Here is a 25,800-nt window from a genome sequence, read left to right as displayed (position 1 = left end):
GGGAGGTGGGTGGCAAAAACCCACTGATGATGGTGGGTGTAAGAAGGAGCACTTGGCATCAGATGTATGGCATCATGCGGGTGGCAGCATCAGAATTAGTAGCTGAGGCAGGTACCCAGAAGAAACCAGTCTCTTTTGTCAAGATTTGGGTGAGGTAGCATGGATGATCTAATCTGATGCATCAGGCAAATCCTGGCTGATGCATGCCTGATTCATCTTGACAAAGGTCAGTCTCTCCAAATTTGGTGTGGACAAACGAGTTCTCCTTGGGGTAACTATGGCCCCCGCCGCACTAAACACCCGTTCTGATGCCACACTACTGGCCGGGCAGGACAGCTTTTCCAGGGAAAGCTTGGCCAGTTGCGGCCACAAATCCAGTTTGGCTGCCCAGTAGTCCAGCAGATCTTCAATGTGGGGTGGCAGGGTGCTGTCCAAGTATGCTACCACCTGCTGGTTCAGGTTCTGCTTCAGGTCTAGCTAATGCTGCTGGTGAGTAGTTTCTTTACTAGAAGGGTGAAGAAAGCTGCTCACCAGCAACTCTAGACTCAAGCTGCTGCTGCTGATGAAGTTGGTACTGCTCCTACCCCCCCACCCCGCCACAGCAGCCATGGCAGTGGAACATGAACACAGAGCCCCCCTCCGGTCAGACCTGCGAGAGGGTGGATGATGGCGCAGATAGGCAGCGGCCAAGTGACTACATAGGATGTCTCTATAGTAGTTCAGTTTGTCCTCCCTCTTAGTGGGTGTAAAAAAGGCCCCCATTTTGGACCGGTAGCGAGGGTTCAACAAGGTGGAAAGCCAGAAGTCATCCCTCTGCCGAATGGTGACAATTTGGCTGTCACTACCCAAGCAAGTGAGCATGCAGCGGGCCATTTGCGCAAGTGACTCGGAGGGACTCCCTGCCTCCATCTCCACTGCATACTACCACGGTGTGCCTGGGTCATCTGCCTCATTTTCCTCATCTCCCTCTTGCTCCTCTGGGTGCTTCTTCTCCTTTTCTCCTTCACCGGTGTAGAAAAACCACCCATTTTGCTACACATTGCTTGTGCTCCAATGTTCTCCTCCTCCTCCAGTCCAGCCCCTACATTGTTCATGTGGCCGTGAGATGTAGGCGCCACATCTTCAGTCCTCTGACCAGCCAGATTGCAAGCATCTGTTCCAGGATATTAAGCAGTGGAATTACGTTGTTCATCCCAAAGTCCTGGTGACTGACAAATAATGTGGCATCCTCAAAGGGCCTGAGCAAACGGCAGGTGTTACACATGAGCTGCCACTGGCTGACATCGAAGTTACACAGGGGAGTATTCCAGTCTGCTTGGATCCTCAAGAAATCGTTTATGGCTTTTCTCTGTATAGTCAGTCCAACATATGGAGGGTGGAATGCCAATGGGTGGAAATGTCGCATATCAGCCGTTCTGCCGCTGAAGCTCAAGGAGGGTGTGCTTTGCGGTGTACGAGTGGCTGAAGTGCATGCAAGGCTTCCTGGCCATTTTTAGGATGTCTTGCAGATGGGTGGAAGACTTCAGGAAATGCTTGAAAATCATATTGATCACGTGTGCCATGCAGGGTGCATGGCTCAGCCCTCCTTAATGCAGAGCCGACACCATGTTCTTCTCGTTGTCGGTCACCATGGTTACTATTTTGAGTTGTCGCAGAGTAAGCCAAGATTCAATTTCTTGATAAAGTACATGGAGCAGTTCCTCCCCTGTGTGACTCCTTTTGCACAGGCAAACAAGGTGTAGAACAGCTTGACAGAGCCGTGCCCTGCACATGTGGTATGCTAGAGGAACACTGAACTGTCCCTGCAGTGGAGGCTGAGGACACGGTGGTGGATGAGGTGGCAGAGGCGGACATTGTCGCAGAACCAACGGCGTGAGAACGTGGAGGCGGAAGCGGCGTAATCTGGCCAAGTTGCCAGTGTGGCTGGGCAGGAACCACATTCACCCAGTGGGCCGTAAAAGACATGTATTGTCCCTGACCATAGTTACAGCTCCACAATTTGGCAGACACCGACAGGCTCAAGGACTGGCCCACTTTCTGTTCTACATATTTGTGCAGGGCTGGTACTGCCTTTTTGGCAAAGAAATTATAACTTGGGACTCTCCACTTCGGCTCCGCACAAGCCATCATTTCTCTAAAAGGTGCAGAGTCCACCACTTGGAAAGGGAGGGACTGCAGTACCAGCAACTTGGCCAGGAGCACGTTCAGCTTCTGCGCCATAGGATGACCACACGTGTATTGGCTGTGTCTTGGCAATCGCTTCGGTGATCGACTGCTGATGAAATGAGTGACAAGGAGTAGCAGGAGCATCAGGACCGGTTGTTGATGGGAAGGACAGACAGCTCTCTTCGGCTGAGGTGGTGGAGCCTTCACTGCAGGGCCGTGATGCCAACATTGGTACCCTGGCCATGCTTGACCTTCTGCCCATATATTTGGCAAATAGCCATCTTCACCTCCTCCGGCGGCTTAACAAAAAACTGCCACACCGCTGAGTAGATGATTTTACCCCCAACACTCTGCACTGACTGACTGCTTTGGCCGCTGCCTCCGTGAACCCTTGCACCACTACTTTCTGAGCAGGTAGGCTCCTGCGAAGCGGATGGTCTACCCTGGGCACATTTGGCTTCCGACCTTCCACTACTGCTACCCTGCTGACTCCCAGGCACGCTAGCGACTTGCTGTCTCCGCTGCTGCCTCACGGGTAAGCTGCCACCCTCTTCTTCCGATGATGATGAAGCCCCTTCATCACCCGGCTCCCAATTGTGATCGGCTACATCATCATCGAGTACTGTCTGCACATCACTGATGTCCTCCTCAACGGTCTCTGAGCCACGAGCCTGACCGCTTGCAACACCACGCGACTTTCCTCATCACTACTTGCCAGCCTACCGGAGGAAGCGGCGGATGTCTACTCTACATCTTGGCTTGCCTGTAGCTGCTGACTGTCATCTAGTAGCTCGTCCTCTCTGTACAGTGGAGCTGAGCCCACAGCATATAATACTTGTCTGGCTGAGGGAACAGAAAAGGACAAAGGCAGGTTGAAGACAAGTGAGGGCACAGGGCCTGCTCCCGGGCCATGCCAACTAAGGGTTGTGTCTGACAAACCCACCGACTCTTGGCTAGGGGGGTCTGATGTCACTTGGGACAAAGTGGATGACCGAGTCAACTATTCAAGCACCGCTGGGTTGCTGGTCAAGACACGACCGCTGGATGACATGGGAGCTCACGGCTCTCAAAGTGACCCCTGCTGCCATGCCCCCTTACTCTGCTGCAACCTGTGCCTGCACCAGAAATATTTAGGACTCTGCTCCTCCCCTGTGCAGGGCCTGGCACTTCTCTGTCTGACATACTGTTAGATCAGATAAATAAATAAAAAGGAAATTAAAACAGCCCTAAAAAAAGCAGTAATTTTGTCACTTCACCACACAACAGCTTTTTTCCTCCCACTAACACAGCACAAAAAAGGCTTTAAAACATATAACTGCACCGCTGAACGGCAAGTAAGCCCCTTTTTTCTGCCACTAATACACCCCAAAAAAGGCTTTAGAACATATAACTGCACCGCTGAGCGGTTAATAAGACTTTTTGTAATTTTGTCACTTCACCGCACAGCGGCCATCAAGCACTTTTTTTCCACTAATAAACCCCAAAAAAGACTTTAGAAAATAGAAATGCACCGCACAACAGCTAATAGAACGTACAAATATTTCCTAGAAATACACCCTGTGAATGGCTGTATCACACAGCACTTACACCCCGATACCAAGCAAGGTTTGCTGGAATTACAGAGGTATCATCTATTGCAAACCTATAAGCAGCAGTTTAATGGCAATTTGGATCCCCAGTCAGTGCAGCAAGGTGTAATAGAACTGCTAGGCTGTACACTCCCCTATTAGACCCTGTTCTCCTTTTATAGTGTGGAAAAAATTCTCCCTATCCTTTCCCTGCACTTCTAATGATCTTTCCCTGAACTTATATTCAGCCCAAAAAAAGTTTAAAAGTATTTTCTACCACTTTCCCTAGCACCTGCTGACGTCTCTCCCTGCACTAAGTACACTGGAAAATAGCTGAATCCAAGATGGCTGAGGGTATTTATAGGGCTGTGACATCACAGGGGCTGGGTGGCTGCTGATTGGCTGCATGCATGGCATTGTGGATGATCCCTCGTTCCCAGAGTTCTTTGCTCCATGTCCTCACACGTGCAGCAGCCATTTTAGGAAGAAATGCAATTCACTACCACGAAGCGTGAGGAAATTTGGATTCAGTGCATTTTTCCTGAAATGTGGATTGAATTCCACTTAGTCAACTTCGATTCGCTCATCTCTAGTTGTGTACAACCAAGTAGGTAGAGATGTTACCAAAAGTCAGACCTTGTAACAAATATATTAAGGGGGTTGTCCAGGATTGGTAGTGTGTGGTGTTGCAGCTCAGCCCTACTCATTTCAATAAGGCTGAGCTGCAATATCAAATACAATCTCTGGGTAGGTGTGGCGTTGTTTCTGAAAGACAGATACTTTCCTTCATGCAGAAATGGGTATTAAGAATATCAGTGTCCACTTCTTCGGAACAACTCCTGCTTGATGTGAAAAAACCTCCACAGTATCTTAGATCAGTCTACAGGGACAAAGGGGCACATTTATGAAGACCGGCGATTTAGACTTAATAAAATAGGGCTCTTAATAAAGCCTTAAACTGGCGGTGGATCCGCAGAAGTAATAGAGGCGCAGGCCTCTCCATAACTTTGGGGCATCCAGCGCCAGTTCTAAATGTAAGACCACTTCTGAGCGGTCTTACATTTAGACCTTTTTCTACACCTAAAACAGGGGTAGAAAATGGTGAATGAGACAGGCCTGCAGACCCACCCCTTCCCCACCCACACCACGCCCACAATTTTAGACCTGGCATGATAGGGGCGAAGTGGCAGATAAAGGTGTAACTAACCACTATCTGCGCCTGAAATACGCCTAATTTAGGTGTATTTCAGCATAGTAAATGACCCCTTAAATTTTGATAGTGTGGACCTCCTGGTGTTTAAAGTGTTTGGAAATAGGCTGTGTAATGTACAATAATAAAATAAATCCTACTCGTCTTATAGATTCCCTGCTCTTCCCGTTCTGATGTTCCAGCTCCTCTGTCTTTGCTTTTTGGCCCTTCTCGACACATTGGAAATGATCGCTCGGCCAATCACTGGCTAAAGCGAGTCACAGCTGCAGCCAGTGATTGGCTGAGCGATAATTTCCTGTGTGGGATAGGGACTGAGAAGCTAAGACAGGCAGGGAACTGTGAAGCATTGGCAACGGAACACTGGGAAATCAGTAAGCTAGACAGCTCTTCAAGCCCATATTAGAAAGTTTGAGAACTACATACTGTATGTTTACTCCATAAGTTTCCCCCCATAAATTTTCCCCCCTTCCTTAATGACTAAGACAACAACATTTCCATCTATCAAACTTTTAGAGTAGCCATAGGTACCACAACAGTCCCAAAGATTCGGACAGAAAGATCATGCTGTGAGCTTGGCTATATCAGCATTTTTACAAGGTGTGCATATTTTATGTCAATGTCAAAGTTTGTTTTTCAAGATTTGTCCCTATCTGTCTATTGGCAGTATTCAGAGGGAAGTAAAGGTAATGAAGCGATCTAAAGAAACTGCCTCCCACAGCAAAACATTAGAAAAGTTTTTTTTCTGGAAAGGAAATATTCAGTTCTGTAAAACTTTGAATGAGTGCTATACAATAGCACGGGAAAAACACATACTCGGAAAGAGCCATCAGCAGAAACCGTATAGCAGATGTATTAAACTGTAACCTGTACAGTGTCGGTTAAGCATGCCTTGGCCCACCAATCTATACAGAACATCTACACGTTCATTTGTATTTTCATCCCATAAAAATTGTCCATACCAGCAAGTGGCAGGACCTAAATCAGCTTCAAACGTGGTTGTCTTCTGCTAGTCTACTGGCACAAATTATTAGTTTAGAACCAAGACCTATGGGAAGCTCCTCTGGCATTCAGGTAGGCCATTCTGATTTGGTAGTAATGCTTTTTATGGGAGGGTACTATACAGGCTTGGACTGGCCCACAGGTGAACAGGTGAATCCTCTGGTGGGCCTCCAGTCCCCAACCCCCTGCACAAGTAGACTACCAGCATATGCATCCATATAAAAACTGGGCGGATTATTTAAGAAACCACCCAGCTTATCACTGAAGATGCATGTGGTTGACTTCTAGGCACAGAGGCAGATCAACCAGGTCAATCCAGGCTAGATAGATGGCTACTACTGAAAAATGGGTTTGCCAATAAGGATCAGGTAATAATAAGGTAGCTGTACAGTGGGCCCCCATAATGCATTTTACTGGTGGGCCCTAGACACCCCAGTCAGACACTGGTACTATAACACTCATCAGTCTTGAGTATACCTGTTTATAGCTGGGACGGACAGATAGGGCAGCAGGAGTAACATGCCCTACTCTGCATCTTACCAGATATGATTTAATGGACCACAACGTTATTAGATAGTTGGGATAAAATCTAGATACATTTTGCTATGTGGACTGTTAAATGGAGTATATTTAATTCCCTCTATCACTTGCTGTGATCAATCATTTGGAAATTAATTGCACCAGATAATTAAGTATATAATGGATCTTATTTACCTGCATAGATATCATGACAACAGAAATATTGTGCACCGCACAGCAAGGATTTCATTAATGTATTATTCTGCTTCAGTATGTTTGCTTAAAATAGCAGGCATATGTTACAGAACAGGGGGCAAATTTAATCTTTCACAGCCCCAGGGAGATACTGTTTTTATGTTTACAGCAAATAGTTTACACAAAATTATAGACAGATATGAATATTATAATAATTAAGGGCAAATGTAGAAAGCTGGCGAGTAGAGATAAGTGAATAAATTCTACATGAATCAAATCTCTTCTAAATTTCCTAAAAGATTCTAATTTCATCAAATAAGAAAATTTTGTGATTTGACCCTCACAAATTGCTCAAAATGACACCCACCATTTTATGGAGTAGTATCAGAGAAGAAGGCATCTGTTACCAAAGAGAGAGGATTTTTTTGGATCATTTTTTTAATAAAATCAAATCAAACAATACAGTGTGTTATTAAACAGGCTGTTTGTCACCACCGGCTACCATCCATTTACCCATAGCCATATATGTCACTGTTATTTTGACATTACTAAAGCTGCCTTGGCATTAGACCTTAAAAGGTTGGATACAGTCCTAGGAGATTCCAGAGTGTCATACACAACATTTCAGGGCAACTGGGGCACTTTTGATTTGAACCAAATGTATTCAGACCAAATGGAATCTGATGGCTAATTCTACTAAATCAGACCCTAAATGAAATTTTGGGAAATTTCGTCAACTTCACTAGTAAATAATGCAGTGGTAGTGTTGTTTGTTTCTATATCAGATAACTGTGCAGCACTTGAAGGAAATACAACAGTTCCAAAAATACAAATCAATAGAGAAAGATTTGTGCAGATACTGAATAAGCAAGGAATGCTGGGTGATTTCAGCTCTGAAGCCTGAAGAACTGTAAATCAGTCTAGGCTAAATGATATATTGTAACATAGGATCAGTAAAAGATAAGTAATACAGTGTATTGATGACCTGTTGAAGATATTGATGACCTATCCTCAGGAGGCCGGGGCCAGTGACGTCACCTTACATTTTTCACGTGGCCTAGTGGCGGCCTTAACCCCATCCAAGTCAATAGGGCTGAGCTGCAATACCAAGCACAGCTGTACAATGTTGTGCTAGGTAAGCAGCCCGGAGGCCACAGTGCTCACCAGACCTCTGAGCTTTCAAAACGGCGGGTGTGCCGGGACTCTGACCCTCGCCAATGTGATATCGATGATCTATCCTGAGAATTGGTCATTATGTTTTCCATGATAACCCGTTTAACTTTTTGGGGAGATTTATTCTATATGTGAACTGATGAAATGATATTGACTATATGCAATATTTGTGACTTACCAGTTGCTGGCCCTTAGCGCCCCATCCTGCATACTGGAGATATGCTTTCTCTACTTCTACTTCTGGTGGGTTTAAGTCTGTAAGTTTACTGTAAAGAGAAGGAATCAGAAAAACAAATTTGTAATATAGCATAATAGTTTTTCATTTGATCACATTGATATGGCACTTTACTATGTAAAATAATTCATTTTGTATCCATCATTAAAGGGGTATTCCCATCTCAGGCATTTGATGCAGAGTCATAAATTATAACATAAATGTCTGAAAACCCCCTCCCCTGATCCCTGTCCCATGTACAAGCAGCCGCAGACGAAATGGAGAGGAGGTCATCTATCCTCTATATTCATATGTAAGGGAGTTACAAAATGGGTGCAGAGGGAGACTGTTCTGAGTGAGATGCCGCCTCTTTATTCAGATTGCATCCGGCTCGGACTACATAGCCAGGAGGAATATCATCAGAGGACAACTTTTTGTAAACATGGTGTATGTCCAGTGCATTGGAAGATGTTCCCCAGACTGTCCAGAATGTGTTTTGCTATTCCCCAACGGCCTTGTGTGAAACCATCATTGCAAAACCCCCTAAAAATCCCCTATAAAACTCAATGCTAGATGTAAACTTCTAAAAAGGATGGAAGTTAAATTCATTATCTTCAGTGACAGCAATTTACATTTTGGTGGTTAATTCTCCTCACATCACTAATCTCAATTTGGTAATTTTTCCATGTCATTGAGAGGAAGAAAATTACACATTTGATCAACAAGATAGTAAATAGGCTCATGCAAGAAGTACTATAATTAAAACAAATGTTTTATAACAATGTTACATCAAGCAAAGGTGGGGAGAAAAAATGATTAAAACTAATACTTCCAAGGAAACAGACGAGTGTTGTCAGTTCCAGTCAATGTCTCATCTTTCAAAAACATAAGATTCAATTACACTGACGAGTGAAGCATGAACCTTCCAAGATAAGCATTAAAACGCTGTAAAATAAGATTGTCACCAGCCACAAATGGTGACCTTAACAGACATTGATCACTAGATCTGTATAATTACCACTATCATTGGACAACAAAAATCCCTGATCAATCGAAGGTGCCTCAGCTTCCTACGAGAACCTACAACAGGTGCAAGAAGATGTTGGTGTTGTCAAATCTTTCAGTGAAGGAAAAAAGAACAGTGGGATTTCAGTTAAATAAATTGGTCACAGACTCAAATCATTAGATAAATCCCTTTCCAAAATGTGTATAACACGTCATTAACATATTTTGTAGTACATGGCTTTATAATGTTCATATAGTAGATTAAGAGTTTGGTTTTCTTGTGACTCTGCTACATATAAATCTTTGTTCTAAAGTGGTTGTTGCCAAACTATCTCCATATGGGATCTACTTTTTTTTTGTGGTGTCTGCGTAAAGTGATCTTCTAGGGGACCAGAGACAGGCATTTATTGAGTAACATTGATATTGCTGTAAATTTTTGAAAGCCCCAGTGCACCCATAATATTAGAGCAGTCAAATGTCTTTACTTGCTCCCCTAACTCTACAGCCATGTCTTCTCTATACATGACTGTGCTTCTTCTTCTCTCCACTCTTTGCTAGAATGCTAGTAAGCCAACAGGGCATGGGAGATCCACACTAATAGCATTGGCCACGTCTCAGGCACACAAACCAATGAGGAGGCCAATTCCCATTTCTGTGTAGAACCAGCACTAGAGCATCCTAATGGTTTAACATTAAGATCTACTGGTCTCTTCTCTAAGGCTGATTTTACACGCCACAGCTGATGCTGATGTGGACATCATCCCACCCACCAATGGTGGTCAATGAATAAGTGATTTTGAAGGTAATAACACAGGTTTACCTGCTAAATCGTGTGGCCATTGACAGCCACAGAATCATATGGTAGCTTCGGTGTGTAGAACAACCTAAGGTCTACTAGTGCAATGCAATTATGCTACTTAGCTTGTGAAGGCTCTGTTGCATATACTGGCATTATAGCTTTCTCTTTTGAAGGTTGCATGTATGAGTGAGTTCATACAGATAAAATGGCAATGGTGTACATAGACTTAAAGGGAACCTGTCACCTGGATTTTAGGTATAGAGCTGAGGACATGGGCTGCTAGATCACTGCTAGCACATCCATGATATCCTTTCCCCATAGCTCTCTGTGCTTTTATTGTGTAAAAAAAACGATTGTAGGTATATGTAAATGAGGCTACTAACGTTTCCGGTGCCCAGCCATGCCCACTATGAAGGAGCCCAGCATCGCCCGCATAGTCCGTATCTCCTTCTTGCTCCCTGAGGTCACAAAGCTAGAGTGCCATAATCTCGCGATGCACAAGCTAGCGCATGTGCAGTGTCTGCATAGTGTTCCTTCCCTGTGCTGGCATCAGCCTCAGGGAACGAACTGCACATGCGCTAGCTCGCGCATCGGGAGATTGCGGCGCTCTAGCTTTGTGACGTCGGTGAGCAAGGAGGAGATTCGGGGCGGTGCTGAGCTCCTTCACAGTGGGCATGGCTGGGCTCAGAGTCAGAGAACGCTGGACTCATCTCTCAAGCATGGAGGAGACAGGACTCATATCTAAGGTTAATTTACATATTTATCAAATCATTTTTTTGACACAATAAAAGCACACAGAGCTATGGGGACTGGATATTGTGGATGTGCTAGCGGCGATCTAGCAGCCCATGTCCTCAGCTCTATACCCAAAATCCAGGTGACAGATTCCCTTTAATTAAATAAGCCTCATAGCAAATATTAAAATGGAGATCCTTTCTGGTGCTTGTTAACGTCCACCATCACCCCTGTATCCACTATGGATAGGAAGACTTTTTGCCCTGAGTTTCATAATATTTGGTTTAACTTTCCTAAACCTTGTATGCAGGTCCTCTGGAAAGTGTTCCCTACAGAAGTTCTTAAGACATGCAGCCAACTTAATCTGTGTCCTCTTAATCTAGCGGTCCTAAATCAACCATATGTTCTATCACTATGGCACATACAGGCTTGGTTAAATGGGTTATCTCATCAGAAACAACACCTTTTAAAATACGGTCACCAGGACGATGAGATGAATGCCCCAAGTCCTGCACCTGGATCGTCCTTCAAACAGTAGATTTTTGTTACTGCAGGGACAAAAGAGTAATAAATGGTGGCCGTTTAGATGAATGGCTGCCCATGTAATACAAGAACAGCATGAATCTAAAAGATCAGGAACTACAGAGTGGCTCTCCAGGTTTGGATCCCACAGAGGTAGGGGGTGGGGGTGTCCCGAATGGGGTACTCTTCCATGATATCCATATGCCCTTATTGAGTAAATGGACAGAGTTTTGTCTTTTCTACATTCTCCTGTGAAACCCTTTCTATAGCTGTGGCTATCACGTCTGGAATAATTGAGATTTATCAGTTTATATCCAACTTCTGGAGTTTTCTCACAGTTCGATAAATCTTCACTTATATCAGGAGTCAACTTCCTGCCACAATCTCATCATGAAATACGACACAGCTGCTCATCAAATTTCCCATCAAGCGGGAATGCTATAGCTTGAGCACTTCAACATCGCAAAACAATCGGAGGAAATGTAGTAGATGTCAGAGGGTTAACTAGAATCTAAAGCTGTACATTCCTGCTCAGCCCATCAACCAGACAAGCACAATTCAAAGAAATATGTTACTCATTGTAAGTAGAGCTTTGGCCACACAATCACCATCTGTTCAACGAGAACTAGACATTACTCTGTCATCATAATCAAGAGAATGCTTTGTATCTCATGTTTTCTTTGTCTTCGGCATCTAAACTGGAGCAAAATCTGAACTGGTCGAGAATGCACTGTAATATAAAATAACACATTGACTTACATTAAATGTCACATACGTGTAATTCATTGTCAATCACAAGAATTGGCTTGTTCTGTTTCTATGGTTATGTGCACTGCTAAGGATACAGAAAAGTTTTTCCACCATCAGAGGAAACTTTTTAACTACATTTCTAGTCATTTAAATATATATGATAGAATTTGGAAACTGCAATTTGGTTGGTAGGGCTTATCTGTCACTGCCAGTTCTGTGAGAAGATCTGGCAGACGTTCTTCTCTACCTCTTGCATGACATTCTTTGTTTTGGTTTCACATTGTCATCTCCTTTCTGACAGGAATATATTGGCAAAAGTCTCAGCTTTTAATATCTGCTTGTATGACCAGCTAGTATAGTCAGTGGCATATCCGTTTGGTGCATTTTCTTCAGTGATTTATTTAATTAATTGTATTTTCATCCGCACAATGCTCCTGTCTGTGTAGGATGCTTTTGTGGTGCATGTGGACCGCGCTGGCGTCCTCCTTTGTACGCATTAATTGCTTGGGATGGTCGTTTGCTGCGGTCCACATGCGGTGGGACTTCTCCCCCAATGAGAAACACGTTACAGTGTTTGGGGTTTGAGCAGCTCCCCCATATTTGCCACTTTATTTCTGTGGTTCACATGCGGTGGGACTGCTCGCCCAATGAGAAACACGCTATAGTGTTTGCGGCTTGAGCAGTTGCCCCATATTGGCCATTGCATTTCTGTGATTTTGTTTTATATGTATTGAATGTGCCTTTATCTGGCAATTGAACATTCTTTTGCACCTGGAAACCTCCATCACATGGTCTGATATGGGTGTGGCTTACAGTCTTGCTTTGTTCACAATGCATTAGTTGTTCTGCTATGCGGTTGTGTGGAAGCTTGGCTGTGAGCTGGATTTCATCACCTTCAGACCGTGTTCACACCACAGTTAGCGTAGTGGTAGGACCCCTTGCCATGCTGAGTGACCGTGACGTGGTGCATGATGGGTTTCCTGAGAGCAATATATTGGCAAAAGTCTCAGCTTTTAATATCTGCTTGTATGACCAGCTAGTATAGTCAGTGGTATATCCGTTTGGTGCATTTTTTTTCAGTGATTTATTGAATTTTTTGTAGCCCTGGGGCAGATATATGATGACCCGGATCGTATTGCTCTGGCTGAATCTAAACTGCGTCTTTTATGCCAGGGCAAACAGTCCGCAGAGATATATTGTTCTGAATTTCGGAGATGGGCAGCTGATACTGGTTGGAATGATGCTGCACTCCGAAGTCAATTTTGCCATGATCTTTCGGAAAGATTGAAAGATGCATTTGCTTTTCATGAGAGACCAGCCTCGTTAGAGTCTGCCATGTCTCTAGCTGTTCGTATTGACAGGCGTCTTAGAGAGAGAGAGGAGACTACTCCTTCCTGTCATATTCAGCTCAAGGACAGTGGAGCTGTCTCATTCAGTGCGCAGGGGTCTCAGTCTCTCTCAATCTTCTCTAAGGGGGAGGAGGCCATGCAGCTGGGTTTGCTTGCCTCTGATAGTAGAGGATTCAGCTCTCAGAGGAGGGTTTGTTTCTGTTGTGGGGGTATAAATCATTTGGCTAATGTTTGCCCCTCTAGGAGATTCATGGAGTTTTCTGAGGGTAATAAAAGAAAAACAAAAAGAAAAAAAACCGGAAATTGAAGGTTTTCCATTTTCTTGTAGTTCCCGTTTTCTCCTTCCTGCCAGGGTGGCGCTAGACAGCAAGAACATGGTTTGTGAGATTTTTGTAGATAGTTGAGCAGCTGTCAATCTCATTGATAGTCAATTTGCAATAACGTATGGTTTCCAGGTATGCACTTTGGAAAAGGATATACCTGTTTTTGCTATCGATTCCGCTCCACTTTCTCAAAGATCGTTAAAAGGCATAATTCACAAAATCCGATTGACTGTGGGTGACACTCATGTTGAGGATATGTCGTGTTTTGTCCTAAGTGGATTACCTACTCCTCTAGTGTTGGGGCTACCCTGGCTCACTAAACATAACTCCACCATTGATTGGCAAGCAAGGCAAATAAATGGTTGGAGTGAGTTTTGCAGAGATAATTGCCTCACGGCGTCTCTTTCAGAGGTTTCTACCAAGACTGTACCATCTTTTCTCTCAGAATTTTCGGATGTGTTTTCCGAGAGTGGTGTCCAGGAGTTGCCAAAATGGCAGCCAAGCTGCCAAAATCACGTTTATACAATCTCTCCCAACCTGAAAGAGTCGCTATGCGTACTTATATCTCTGAGAGCCTGAGAAAGGGACACATCCGACCCTCGAAGTCACCTGTTGCCACTGCTTGTTTTTTTGTTAAGAAAAAAGATGCTTCTTTAAGACCTTGTCTGGATTTTAGGGAGCTGAACCGTATCACAATTTCGTGACCCATATCCCATACTGCATCACTTTGCGGTTTATACAACTTCCTGGAGTGTGTACATGCTGGATGCTACAACTGATGCTTCTACAGATAAGTCTGTTCATTTATTTGTGTTTTCCTGTTTGCTTGATCCTAGGTGACCCTGACTCCCTCCGTATTAAGTGTAGGGAGCCGGTGGTCGTGTCCCCTCACTATTATAGGGTGTTCAGGTGTCATACAGTCGAGGCACGAGGGCATGCAATTTTCTATCATAGAGATCTTTGCATGGGCTGAGAAGACAGGGAGAGTTTCAGGGCTTAAATAGGGGTCACCCTTTTGTTCCTTAGTTTCGGATCAAGCCAGTCGGATCCTTATTTGTAACTTCTTGTTTTCTGTTAAACCATCCGTGACAGGGGAACTTTGAAGACCCGGGTCCCATTTTGGCTGAAGGGGTGGTTGGCTGTGCTCTTTATCCTGATTTGGAGGCAGAGGTTCAGGCAGCCCAGGCAGAGGCTCCTTATCTCTGTCCTCTTGGGAGGTTGTTTGTGCCTCTCGCTTTACGACACAAGGTTTTTAAGGAGCACCATGTTGCTGGGCACCCGGGGAGTAGAGCCACAGTGGATCTCATTGCTCGAAGATTCTGGTGGCCAGCTCTTCGTAAGACGGTTGAGGGTTTTGTGGCAGCCTGCGAGACCTGCGCTCGTGCTAAGGTCCCTCATTCACGAACATCGGGTTCTCTCCTCCCGTTACTCATTCCTTCCCGTCCTTGGACGCATCTGTCCATGGACTTCATTACGGACCTGCCTCGTTCCTCGGGGAAGACTGTGATTTTGGTGGTAGTGGACCGTTTTAGAAAAATGGCGCATTTCATTCCCTTTCCTGGGTTACCCAATGCTGAGACGTTGGCACAAGCATGTGTTGATCACATTGTTAAATGTATGGCACTCCTTCAGACATCGTTTCTGATAGGGCCACGCAATTTGTTTCCAGATTCTGGAAGGCCTTCTGTTCGTCTGCTTTTCACCCGCAGTCGAATAGTCAGACTGAACGCGTCAATCAGAATCTGGGGACATATCTGCGCTGTTTTGTGGCAGAGAATCAGGAGGATTGGTATTATTTTTGTCCCTTGCTGAGTTTGCTTTAAATAACCGTCGCCAGGAGTCCTCTGATATGTCACCATTTTGTGGTGCATATGGCTTTCATGCGCAGTTTGGGACATTCTCTGGAGAGGAGTCTTTTGGTTTACCTGATGAGGAGAGATTTTCCTTGTTTTTGTCATTTATTCAGGGTAATCTGAAGAGGTTGAGTGAGAGCTATAAGCGTGTGGCGGATAAGAGACGTGTGCCTGGTCCGGACCTGAATGTGGGTGATCTGGTGTGGTTGTCTACAAAGAATATCAAACTGAAGTTTCCCTCCTGGAAGTTGGGTCCTAAGTTTATTGGGCCTTACAAGATCTTGTCCGTCATCAATCCCGTTGCCTTCCGTCTTGATCTTCCTCAGACTTGGAAGATCCATAATGTCTTTCACAGGTCCCTATTAAAACATTATGTCCAACCCACTGTATCCTCCTCTTTGCCTCCTCCTCTGATTGTTGTTGAAGGTAATCTTGAATTTCAGGTCTCTAGGATTGTGGATTCTCGCATTATCCGTGGTTCTCTCCAGTACCTCGTTCATCTGGAGGGTTATGGTCCTGAGGAGAGGATGTGGGTTCCAGTGGCAAACATTAAGGCCACTCGTCTCATCAGGGCTTTCCATAGGTCTCATCCTGAGAAGGTAGGCTCTGAGTGTCTAGAGTCCACCCGTAGAGGAAGGGGTACTGTCACCGCCAGTTCTGTGAGAAGGTCTGGCAGACGTTCTTCTCTACCTCTTGCATGGTGTTCTTTGTTTTGGTTTCACTTTGTCATCTCCTTTCCTTCTCCCAGGTGTCACCTATTTAGACTAATTGTCTCCCTTTATATTCCCTCCCATACTGCCTCACTTTGCGGTTTATACTACTTCCTGGATGAGGTGTTCACTGCTGGAGGCTGCTGCTGTTTCCTCAGATAAGTATTTTTCCTTTATTTGTGTTTCCTTGCTGGCTTGAATCTTGGTGACCCTGACTCCATCCGTATTAAGTGCAGGGAGCCAGTGGTCGTGTCCCCTCACTATTATAGGGTTTTCAGGTGTCACACAGTATTAGGTACGTGGGCATGCAATCTTCTACCATAGAGACCCTTGCATGGGCATAGCAGTCAGGGAGAGCTCTAGGGGTTTTATAGGGCTCACCCATATGCTCCTTAGTTTGGGATCAAGCCAGTCGGATGTTTATTTATAAGTTCCAGGTTTCTGCAACAACATCCATGACATTATCAAGGACAGACACTATAGGGGTTGTGTCTGAAACATAGTCTATATTTTTCAAACCAATACCTGGATCTGGATACTTTTGTAATTGCATGTAATAAAAAGTTTAGAATAGCGTATTTAATAAAATGTATCGATATAGCGCCACCTGTTCATTATTTTCCTTAGTTCCTCATTGAGCTGGTCGAGCGTGCTCAGTTTAAATCTTCAGCCATGTGTTATTACAGAGAGAGAAATGCAGCAAAAAGGACATACGGTACCTCCTGAACTGCCAGGCTGAAGATAATCTAGTAGAGCAACTGGAGCAGTGAATGTGGATATCTCTGGATCTATGTGCAGTACAGGGCTAGTTTTGGCGTTGCTGGAAATAGATTTTCATGTACTATATGATGTATGATTTTCATTTTTTACATCAACTATGGCATAACTTCTTTAAAGGGCTTCTGTCACCCCACTAAACCTTTTTTTTTTTTTGCTTACTTATAATCCCTACACTGCGATTTATGGCTACATGATCAAATGAATCATTTTGGTCCTGTAGATTTAGTTTAAAACAAGCTTTTAAAATATGCTAATTACCTTGCTACCAGCAAGTAGGGCGGCTACTTGCTGGTAGCAGCCGCATCCTCCAATCGTAAAGACGCCCCCTCCACATTGTGATTGCCAGGGAACGGAATCGTTCTCTGCTGGCCCTGCCTGTTTGCATTTAAAATCTTGCGCCTGCGCCGCGGCCGTACCTGTCTTCAATTGGCGCAGGCGCACTGAGAGGCGGCCGCTCGCTCGGCCTCTCTATCCTCAATGCGCCTGCGCCGATGACGTCACATCTACACCCGGCGCAGGCGCATAGAGGATGGAGCGGCCGCCTCTCAGTGCGCCTGCGCCAATTGAAGACAGGTACGGCCGCGGCGCAGGCGCAAGATTTTAAATGCAAACAGGCAGGGCCAGCAGAGGATGATCCCGTTCCCTGGCCCTGTCAATCACAATGTGGAGGGGGCGTCTTTACGATCGGAGGATGCGGCTGCTACCAGCAAGTAGCCGCCCTACTTGCTGGTAGCAAGGTAATTAGCATATTTTAAAAGCTTGTTTTAAACTAAATCTACAGGACCAAAATTATTAATTTGATCATGTAGCCATAAATCGCAGTGTAGGGATTATAAGTAAGCAAAAAAAAAAAAAAAGGTTTAGTGGGGTGACAGAAGCCCTTTAAGGGTGTCATTAAAAGCCCCTCGTTAATTATTGGTTCTGATCATTCAATGTTAGATTAATCGATCACAGTTGAACAAAGCATCTGAGCATTGTAGTGTAATGTGATTATTATATAAAAATGGCTGGTTTTGTTTTGGAAGGGGCTGTCATCCATTCTAAATTTTACATTGATTGATTTGGTGCGGTGCAGTGCAGTGACTAAAGTTAGTCATACAAGTTTTCTTCACTACGGTTCTTATCTATTTGGCCCTGTTAAATGCTTGTCTGACAAAACATTTACAAGATGTAAAATTATAATCATGCTATGAAATGATCAAACGATCAAAGGACAAATGCTAGCATCGTGTAATGGTCTCTGCTCCAGAGGTCAGGCGAACAGGTAGGAGAGGGCGTAGCCTGACAAGCTAACCTGTTCTGGAGCAGAGAAGTACAAGGAGGCTTGACTTCACAAGAATACTCATAATATGCACACAGGAACCAGGTAGCATGTGCAACGACTAGCAAAATACAGCCTCAGAGTGGGATTTAAATAGAGAACAAATCTCTTTTATCCTCAGGATAGCCCATCAATATCAGATCGGTGGGGGTCCAACACCCAGCACCCCCACCGATCAGCTGTTTGAGGAGACGGCGAGCTCTCCGCTGTATGTCTATGGAACAGCAGCAGTAGACAGTAAGGGTACTTTCACACTAGCGTTTTTCTTTTCCGGCATTGAGTTCCGTCCTAGGGGCTACCGGAAAAGAACTGATCAGTTTCATCCCTATGCATTCTGAATGGAGAGAAATCCATTCAGGATGCACCAGGATGTCATCAGTTCAGTCACTGAACGGCGTTTTGGACGGAGGGAACACCGCAGCATGCTGTGGTAGTATGTCTGTCCAAAATTCCGTATCAGTTGCCGGAATGCTGGATCCGGCATTCATTTACATTGAAATGTATTAGTGCCGGATCCAGCATAAAAAATGCGCAGACCAGTAAAAATGTGAAAAAAAAAATAGAAACTGATCCGTTTGTCAGTATGACAAATGGAGAGACGGATCCGTTCTCGCAATGCATTTGTGAGACTGATCCGCATCCGGATAGTCTACAAATGCTGTCCGGTTGCATGCAGATTGCCGGATCAGGCAGTTCCAGCGACGGCAAGTGTGAAAGTAGCCTGAGAGAGAAGGAGACGGCACGTGCGCACTGCACATGCCATCTCCTCAAACAGCTGACACCTGGCACCTCCCAACGATCTGATATTGATGACCTATTCTGAGGATAGATCATCAATAGAAAAAGCCCAGGCAACCCCTTTGAAAGAGATTTGTTCTCTATTCAAATCCCACTCTGGGGCTGCATTTTGCTAGTCGTTGCACATGGTACCTGGTTCCTGTGTGTTTGCTAGTTCTCTGTGCATATTATGAATATTCTTTTGCTTTTGACCTGGCTTGTTTGCTGGATCACCCTTTACCTTGGTTGCTACTGTGTTTGAACCGGGACTAATTTGTGACCATTCTCCTGCCTTTGTGTCTGTACCTTTTTGTTTCTTTCGGCTTTGACTTGGCTTGTTTCTGATATTGCAATTGGATTCTGTTTTGGCTTTGACATTTGACCTCTCCGTTTCTTATCCTGGCTAGTAATGACTACTCAACCTGTCGCCTCCACCGCCCGCAGCTATCTGGTGGATGCAAGATACGTTCTATCCCACCCACAGGGATTGATCAGGGTTATCTAGCTAGGTTTCTGATGTGGGATGACTCTTATCAGGATGGCTGTTCTGCTGTTGGCAGGCCCCTGTGGTGATGGGGGTATTGCAGGGCAAGTTTGCCAGCTCTTGTTAAACTGGGTAACTAGGGCCAAGTCTGATGGTGGTCGTGCGTTTTTCTGGATAGTTCATTCAGTTCGTTTGTGCCCCATCAGTTTTGGTACACATAGCCATAGTTCTTGTAGGACAAAGATCTTAGATTCTTTGCACGTTGGTGACTTTTTAGATTATAAGAAAGATCATGAAACAAAGAGAGACGAAAAAAACTTTTTTTAAAGGGGATTTGTCACCAGTTTTATAGTGTCCTAACTAAAGACAACATAAACTAGTGACAGATCCCCTTAGCAAAATACTTGGTCACTTTATTTGACCTATATATTTTGCTAGAATCTTGTATTGAACAGCTCCAGTGCATGCGATGGGTCCTGAATATTCATAAGCTCCTGGCTTTCTAATAAGGATTTGAAGTGTATCAAAGAAAGTATCTGGTTAAAAAAGGAAAAGCCTAATGGGTGGAAACATATTGTCTTGTGTTTTACATCTGTCTCCCAGTAACTGCAATGTAAAAAAAATACATGTATACTTATCTATATCTTTTTATTGCGTCCTGCAAATAAAAAACTTCCAGAAACATAAAAAGTGACAAACGGTGTTAAAAATATGCACTTTTAAACTGCATTTGTCCAATTATAGTCTATGGGTATGTCAAGCCATACGTTTCTATACGTTTTTCCTATTTAGGCTGAGCTCACATCCTATAATGGAGCAGGAAAACGGAAAGGCGGAATGCTGATGTGAACTCAGGCGACTTCAGGTACAGCAAAAACGGTGATGTGCACATCCTGTAAAACTGGTGACAGATGACCTTTAAAAAGATATATGGAAATGTTTTATTAAGAAAATATTATATAAGGGAATTTTTGCCATGACCAGATCCTCCTTTAGAGCTAAAAAGAATGTATAGGAGACTAGATATCCCAAACTTGATGGTAACAATTGTTTGTTGAACCTTTGTTGCTTCAGGAGGATTGCAAACAGGGTCCCAGTGGATGCAGATCTGGACCAGGCCATCGTTTTTGTGGATTTTTGCTATTCAAAAACCTACAAAAACAGAAGCATCAGGTTGAGAGACAAACATTTAGGCCCCTTTTACACGAGCGAGTATTCCGCACGGGTGCAATGCGTGATGCGAATGCATTGCGCCCGCACGGAATCCGTACCCATACATTTCAATAAGGCTATGTACATGTGCGTTGGTTTTCGCAGCATCGGATGCGATACGTTTTTCACGGATGGTTGTTTGTATACTTTCAGTTTTTTATCACGCGCGTGCAAAACGCATTAAATCGCATTGCACCCGCGCGATAAAAACTGAACAACTGAACGCGATCAAAGACCAAACTGAATGACTTTGTTTGCGAAATCACTGAACGCATTTGCAACGCATCCGGACCTTATCCGCATACACTCGTCTGCAAGGGGCCTCACAGGTGAAAATATGGTTTCATCCAAATTTCCCCTGAATTATCTGCCCCAGCACCCATTTGCTTAATCTTGTCAAGGTTATTAGAAATACATGCGATAAAGGAAATGTGGAAAGTGATCATTTTGCTAGTGACCTCTCTGTTGGCTGCAGGTGGCATTCCGCCCCTGTATTATTGTAATACCAGTGCTTTAGCGCACACACTGGGAAATATTAGCATAAGTTCAAAAACCATTCTTCCAGGTTTGCATATTTCAGCCTGTGACTTCTTTCACCTATGAAGAGGTTAATCTATAAGGAAGCATCTGCTGAAGTCGCCTACCTGCAGGATCAGCAGAGGCATACAAAAGTTAAATGTGTTTTTTCAGCAATTTACACAGCAAAAGAGATACAATTATTCCTTTTTGAAACCTAGCAGACAATCATGCATAATCGGTAATTGTTGAAGCCTGCAGCGCTCATCTCATGGAATGTAATCTTCATGTATTCTCTGATGCTTTGCAGGAAGCTACAATTAACATAGCGGGTAAACAGAGAGGGAGGGAAGAAGGCAAACAAACAGGGCAGAAAGTACCGGTAGGGTGCCTACTGGTGTTCAAGAGGGTTGATGGTTTACAGGAATGTGACAAGTTTGCAGTATATAGTCAGTAAATCCGAATGCAGTGGTATCATACAGCTGGGGAAAGTTAGGCAAAGTGGTGAATGCACCACTAGTGCCAGTGGCAAGAGGTCTCAGTGTAGTTTAATTTAAAGAGATTGTCCAGTACTTGAATATGGGTGGCCTATCCTCAGGTTGGACTATCAAAATCTGATCGGTGGTCGTCTGACACTTTACACCCCCACCGATCAGCTGTTCTGCAGTATCTCCTGTGCCGGGAGTTACTACTGGAACTACACAGCTCCATCCATTTCTGTAGTACACTGCAGTAATTAGCTCATTGTCGGGGGTGTGAGGTGTCGAAGGATAGGCCATCAATATTCAAGTACAGAAAAAAAAAACTTTAAGGGGCAAGGAAGATGTTGACTGGGTTGCTGAGCTATAAATTCCTGTAGGCACTTCAGCATAAAGGCATTGCTGGCTCTCCCATGCGCACCACTGTAGCACTAAACAGAGGTTGACTTTACCAACCCACAAATCAGGCACATGTTTTGGGCCCCAGGGATAAGGGGGGGGGGGGGACTGCTGGTCACAAAAGTTGGGTGACAATAACAAAGGGATGGAGACACTGCCTGGGCAGCCAGCTCAGCTGCACAATGGCCCGGTGAGAGCCTTTCCCACTGTAGAGCAGTAGCAGAAGTGCTCAGAATGCACTGCTAAACTGAAAGTCGGGTTTAGCGGGCTGACTGGGAGGAGCTTAGGACTGAAACAGGACAGAGCTTAGCTGTGCAATGGGGCAGAGCTTAAGTGGTGTGGTGGGGGAGACCTACACATAACATTGCTTGAGGCCCCAGAAATGCCAATTCCACCCTTAGCACCATGGATGCACAAGGTGGGTTTGGATGATGAAACATTTTGAATAATTTAATTGTAATCTGCAGCGCTTGGTTTGCGGACAGGGGACAATTTATACTTTCTTGCAGTTAATAAAACTAATAGGGTAATGTCAGGCCTTCTCTGGACACAGACTATTTACCTGGAAATGATATGACGCTATCTCTGTTCTTTGTGGAATTAATAATGGTCACTATGGCTGAAAGTGTCACAATCTATAGGTAGCATAGAAAAGAGTATGTGTCTGATACTATAGATACTATAGATACTACAGATAGTATAGATATAGAATATATACTGTAGTTCTGATACTGTTAATACTGCTGCATCTACTGTCACCACGGTTGTTACTACTACTCATTATACTGTAGTACTATCACTTACCACTACTATGAATCATTTATGGGAACTGCTATCACTATTACTACTGGAATATTATATGGCCATACATATGTTGCTACCTATTACAGGTAGTACCATTCGTTTGGCACTCAAATGTATTTTCCTATGGGTGCTCCACTTCATTTCTATGTAAACTATTTATTAAGAACTATGTGCCTGACACTAGTTACGGTAATTCTGAGCGGCCCCTATTTTCCCTGTACAGGAAAACACATGTTTTTATGTTGTTGTTTTTTTTTGTACCAAACAGAATTTGTGTGCCAGTTCCTCAAAGGATAGAACATATCCTATTCTACAGTTATATTTTTTTATCTTAGGATATACATGTGTTTCTCCCAGGCATGTTTTAATTCATTTACTGTAGATTTCTCCACCACCAAACCACATTTGATGAGAATTTTCTCCAAACCTCAACTATTCTTTTTTGTGTAATAAACTTTCCAGACATTGGTTCTCATCTTACCCCCAAGTATTTTGAAATTGTGCCCCTTTGTTCTTGTGTTGAGTTTTAAAAAAAATTAAAATCAGTTCTCTCCTGAACCATATTTATACGTTTAACATAATTAAAGAGGCACTGTGCTTTTACACAATTTCATTTAATACAGAATGGTGTAATTAGCAAATTTCTAAATCACTTTATTTAAAAAATATATCTGCATCCCCCTGAAAAAAACATTAAAGGGACACTGACAGGCCCAATAAACATATTTAGTTATTCCTATGCAGTCATAGGTCTATTAAAGTGTATTCCAATGATATAAGAGTACCCCCTGTCCACATTGTAAACCATGTAAAAACAACTTTATAATCATCTTTCAATCACCTTCCTTTATGCCCAAGGGGCGTTTTTTCACATTTCTTTATGCCCAAGGGGCGTTTTTACTCCTACCTTTGTGCCCAGCTGCTCCCCAACTGTCGCTTCCTAGCGCCGCCCAGCTCATTATTATTCACTGCTCTGGGCGGCTTTTACAGTCTCCGATCCTCCCGAGCCGGCGCAGGCGCAGCAGGAGAAGCTGGCATTGAACTCACTTGTACCTTCTGCGCGTGCGTCGGAAAACTTGGCCGGCACCGTCACTCGCAGTGCGCCTGCGTCCCTTATTCAATGCCAGCGTCTCCTGCTGTGCCTGTGCCGGCTCGGCAGGATCGGGGACTATAAAAGCCGCCCAGCGCAGTGAATAATAATGAGCTGGGCGGCGCTAAGAAGCGACAGTTGGGGTGCGGCTGGGCACAAAGGTAGGAGTAAAAACGCCCCTTGGGCATAAAGAAATGTGAAAAAACGCCCCTTGGGCATAAAGAAAGGTGATTGACAGATGATTATAAAGTTGTTTTTACATGGTTTACAATGCGGACAGGGGGTACTCTTATATTATTGGAATACACTTTAATAGACCTATGACTGCATAGGAATAACTAAATATGCTTATCGGGCCTGTCAGTGTCCCTTTAAAGTCATGGCCACTAGAGGTTTCACTTCCAACTAGGTGCAGTCCACTGCCTGTTGTCGGCCAAGATCCATCCCTAGTAGCAGAGACACAGAAGATGGCTAAGAGGAGGTGGGGGGCATGTTAGAGCTAACTGAGATCCTGAGTCTGATAAAAGTACTGCTTCTACACTGCTTCTGAACATCTAAGGGGCCTCCTGTGTAAGCTTCAAGGCTAAAAACAAACTTAGTAGAAAGTAAAGGAAAGGGTGTTACAGTAGTGATGAGCGGCAGGGGCAATATTCAAATTTGTGATATATCGAGAATTCATTATCTCTAGTCACTATTTTCTTGATTGCGGAAATCGGCAATTGAAAAATTCTCAATAAAAAATTTGCATTACGATAATTCACATTACAAAAATTGGCAATCAACACTACTCTTAAAGTCAAAGATATTGCAGCCTTCGCATTGGCCCACAAGTGTCACAACCAGACAGCTGAGAAGCTCTGACAGAGTGTCACAACCAGACAGCTGAGAAGCTCTGACAGAGGCCTTTCAGAACCTCCTCCTTGAGTTTCTGTGTTGTGGTATTCAGCTCCTCCTCTCGTTAGCCTCTCTCAGCTGTCATGTGTTGGACTAATTGCTTCCCTTTAAATTCTTCCCCAGAAGGCTTTTCTGGGCGGCTTATACTACTTCCTGGAGTGTGTGTGCACGCTGACTCTGTCCTCCTGTTTGCTTCAAAGCTAAGTGTTGTACCTTTATCTGTTATTTTCTGTTTGCTGGATCCCAGGTGACCCTGACTCCCTCCGTATCTTGTGTAGGGAGCCGGTGGTCGTGTCCCCTCACTATTGTAGGGTGCTCAGGGCTTTATAGTCAAGGTTCGTGGATATGCAAACCTCCACCATTCGGATCTTTGCATAGGCTGAGCAGCCAGGGAAAGTGCCAGGTCTTCTGCAGGGGTCTCCCTTGGTTCCTTAGTTTTTGGATCCAGCGAGTCGTTTATACATGTTGCTTTGCCTTGTTTCCTGTACACCGTCCGTGACAACAAGCTAGAAGCAGGGAGGGATCATGTGTACTGATTAAAAAAAATCTCATATATATCATTATATACTAAATATTCGCGAATTCTCGAAGTGTCGATATTCGCGATAAAAATTTGCAATTCGAATATTCGTGATTAACACTATGTTACAGTGGTACAGTACTTTCATAGAAGATATACAACACATGCATCTGAGTTAAAATGCATGTAGTTGTGCAGCTGAAGATGGAAATAATATAGTTAAAAAAAAACTGTAGGGAAGCCCAAACATAACTTTTCCTTCATAGTTATGATTGCACAAAGAGGCACAGCCATTATGCCAACTTTTTATGAAAACTCAGATACGCATTCTTCAAGGCCATACTGATTAAGTTCTCTCCTAATATGTTTTATGCTTCAGACCTTCCACCATTTTTGACTTTTGATAGGTGAGGTCTACAGAACTGGTCAAAGTA

The 25,800-nt window shown here is 44.0% G+C and overlaps 1 protein-coding gene across 2 annotated transcripts in view; it reads right to left on the bottom strand.

The window, feature by feature from the left end:
- DPP6 (dipeptidyl peptidase like 6) overlaps nt 1-25,800 on the bottom strand; it is a 1,705,234-nt gene that overhangs the window by 207,385 nt on the left and 1,472,049 nt on the right. For both annotated transcript variants that reach the window (XM_044293859.1, XM_044293858.1), the window contains exon 7: nt 8,009-8,096. In XM_044293859.1, the coding sequence (XP_044149794.1) occupies nt 8,009-8,096 (88 nt within the window). The remainder of the gene's footprint in view (nt 1-8,008; nt 8,097-25,800) is intronic.

Source organism: Bufo gargarizans, chromosome 5 (genome assembly GCF_014858855.1).
Source record: "Bufo gargarizans isolate SCDJY-AF-19 chromosome 5, ASM1485885v1, whole genome shotgun sequence".
Classification (NCBI taxonomy): Eukaryota; Metazoa; Chordata; class Amphibia; order Anura; family Bufonidae; genus Bufo; species Bufo gargarizans.
Note: the sequence above shows the minus strand (reverse complement) of the source record. Positions and strands in the feature narration are given on the sequence as shown.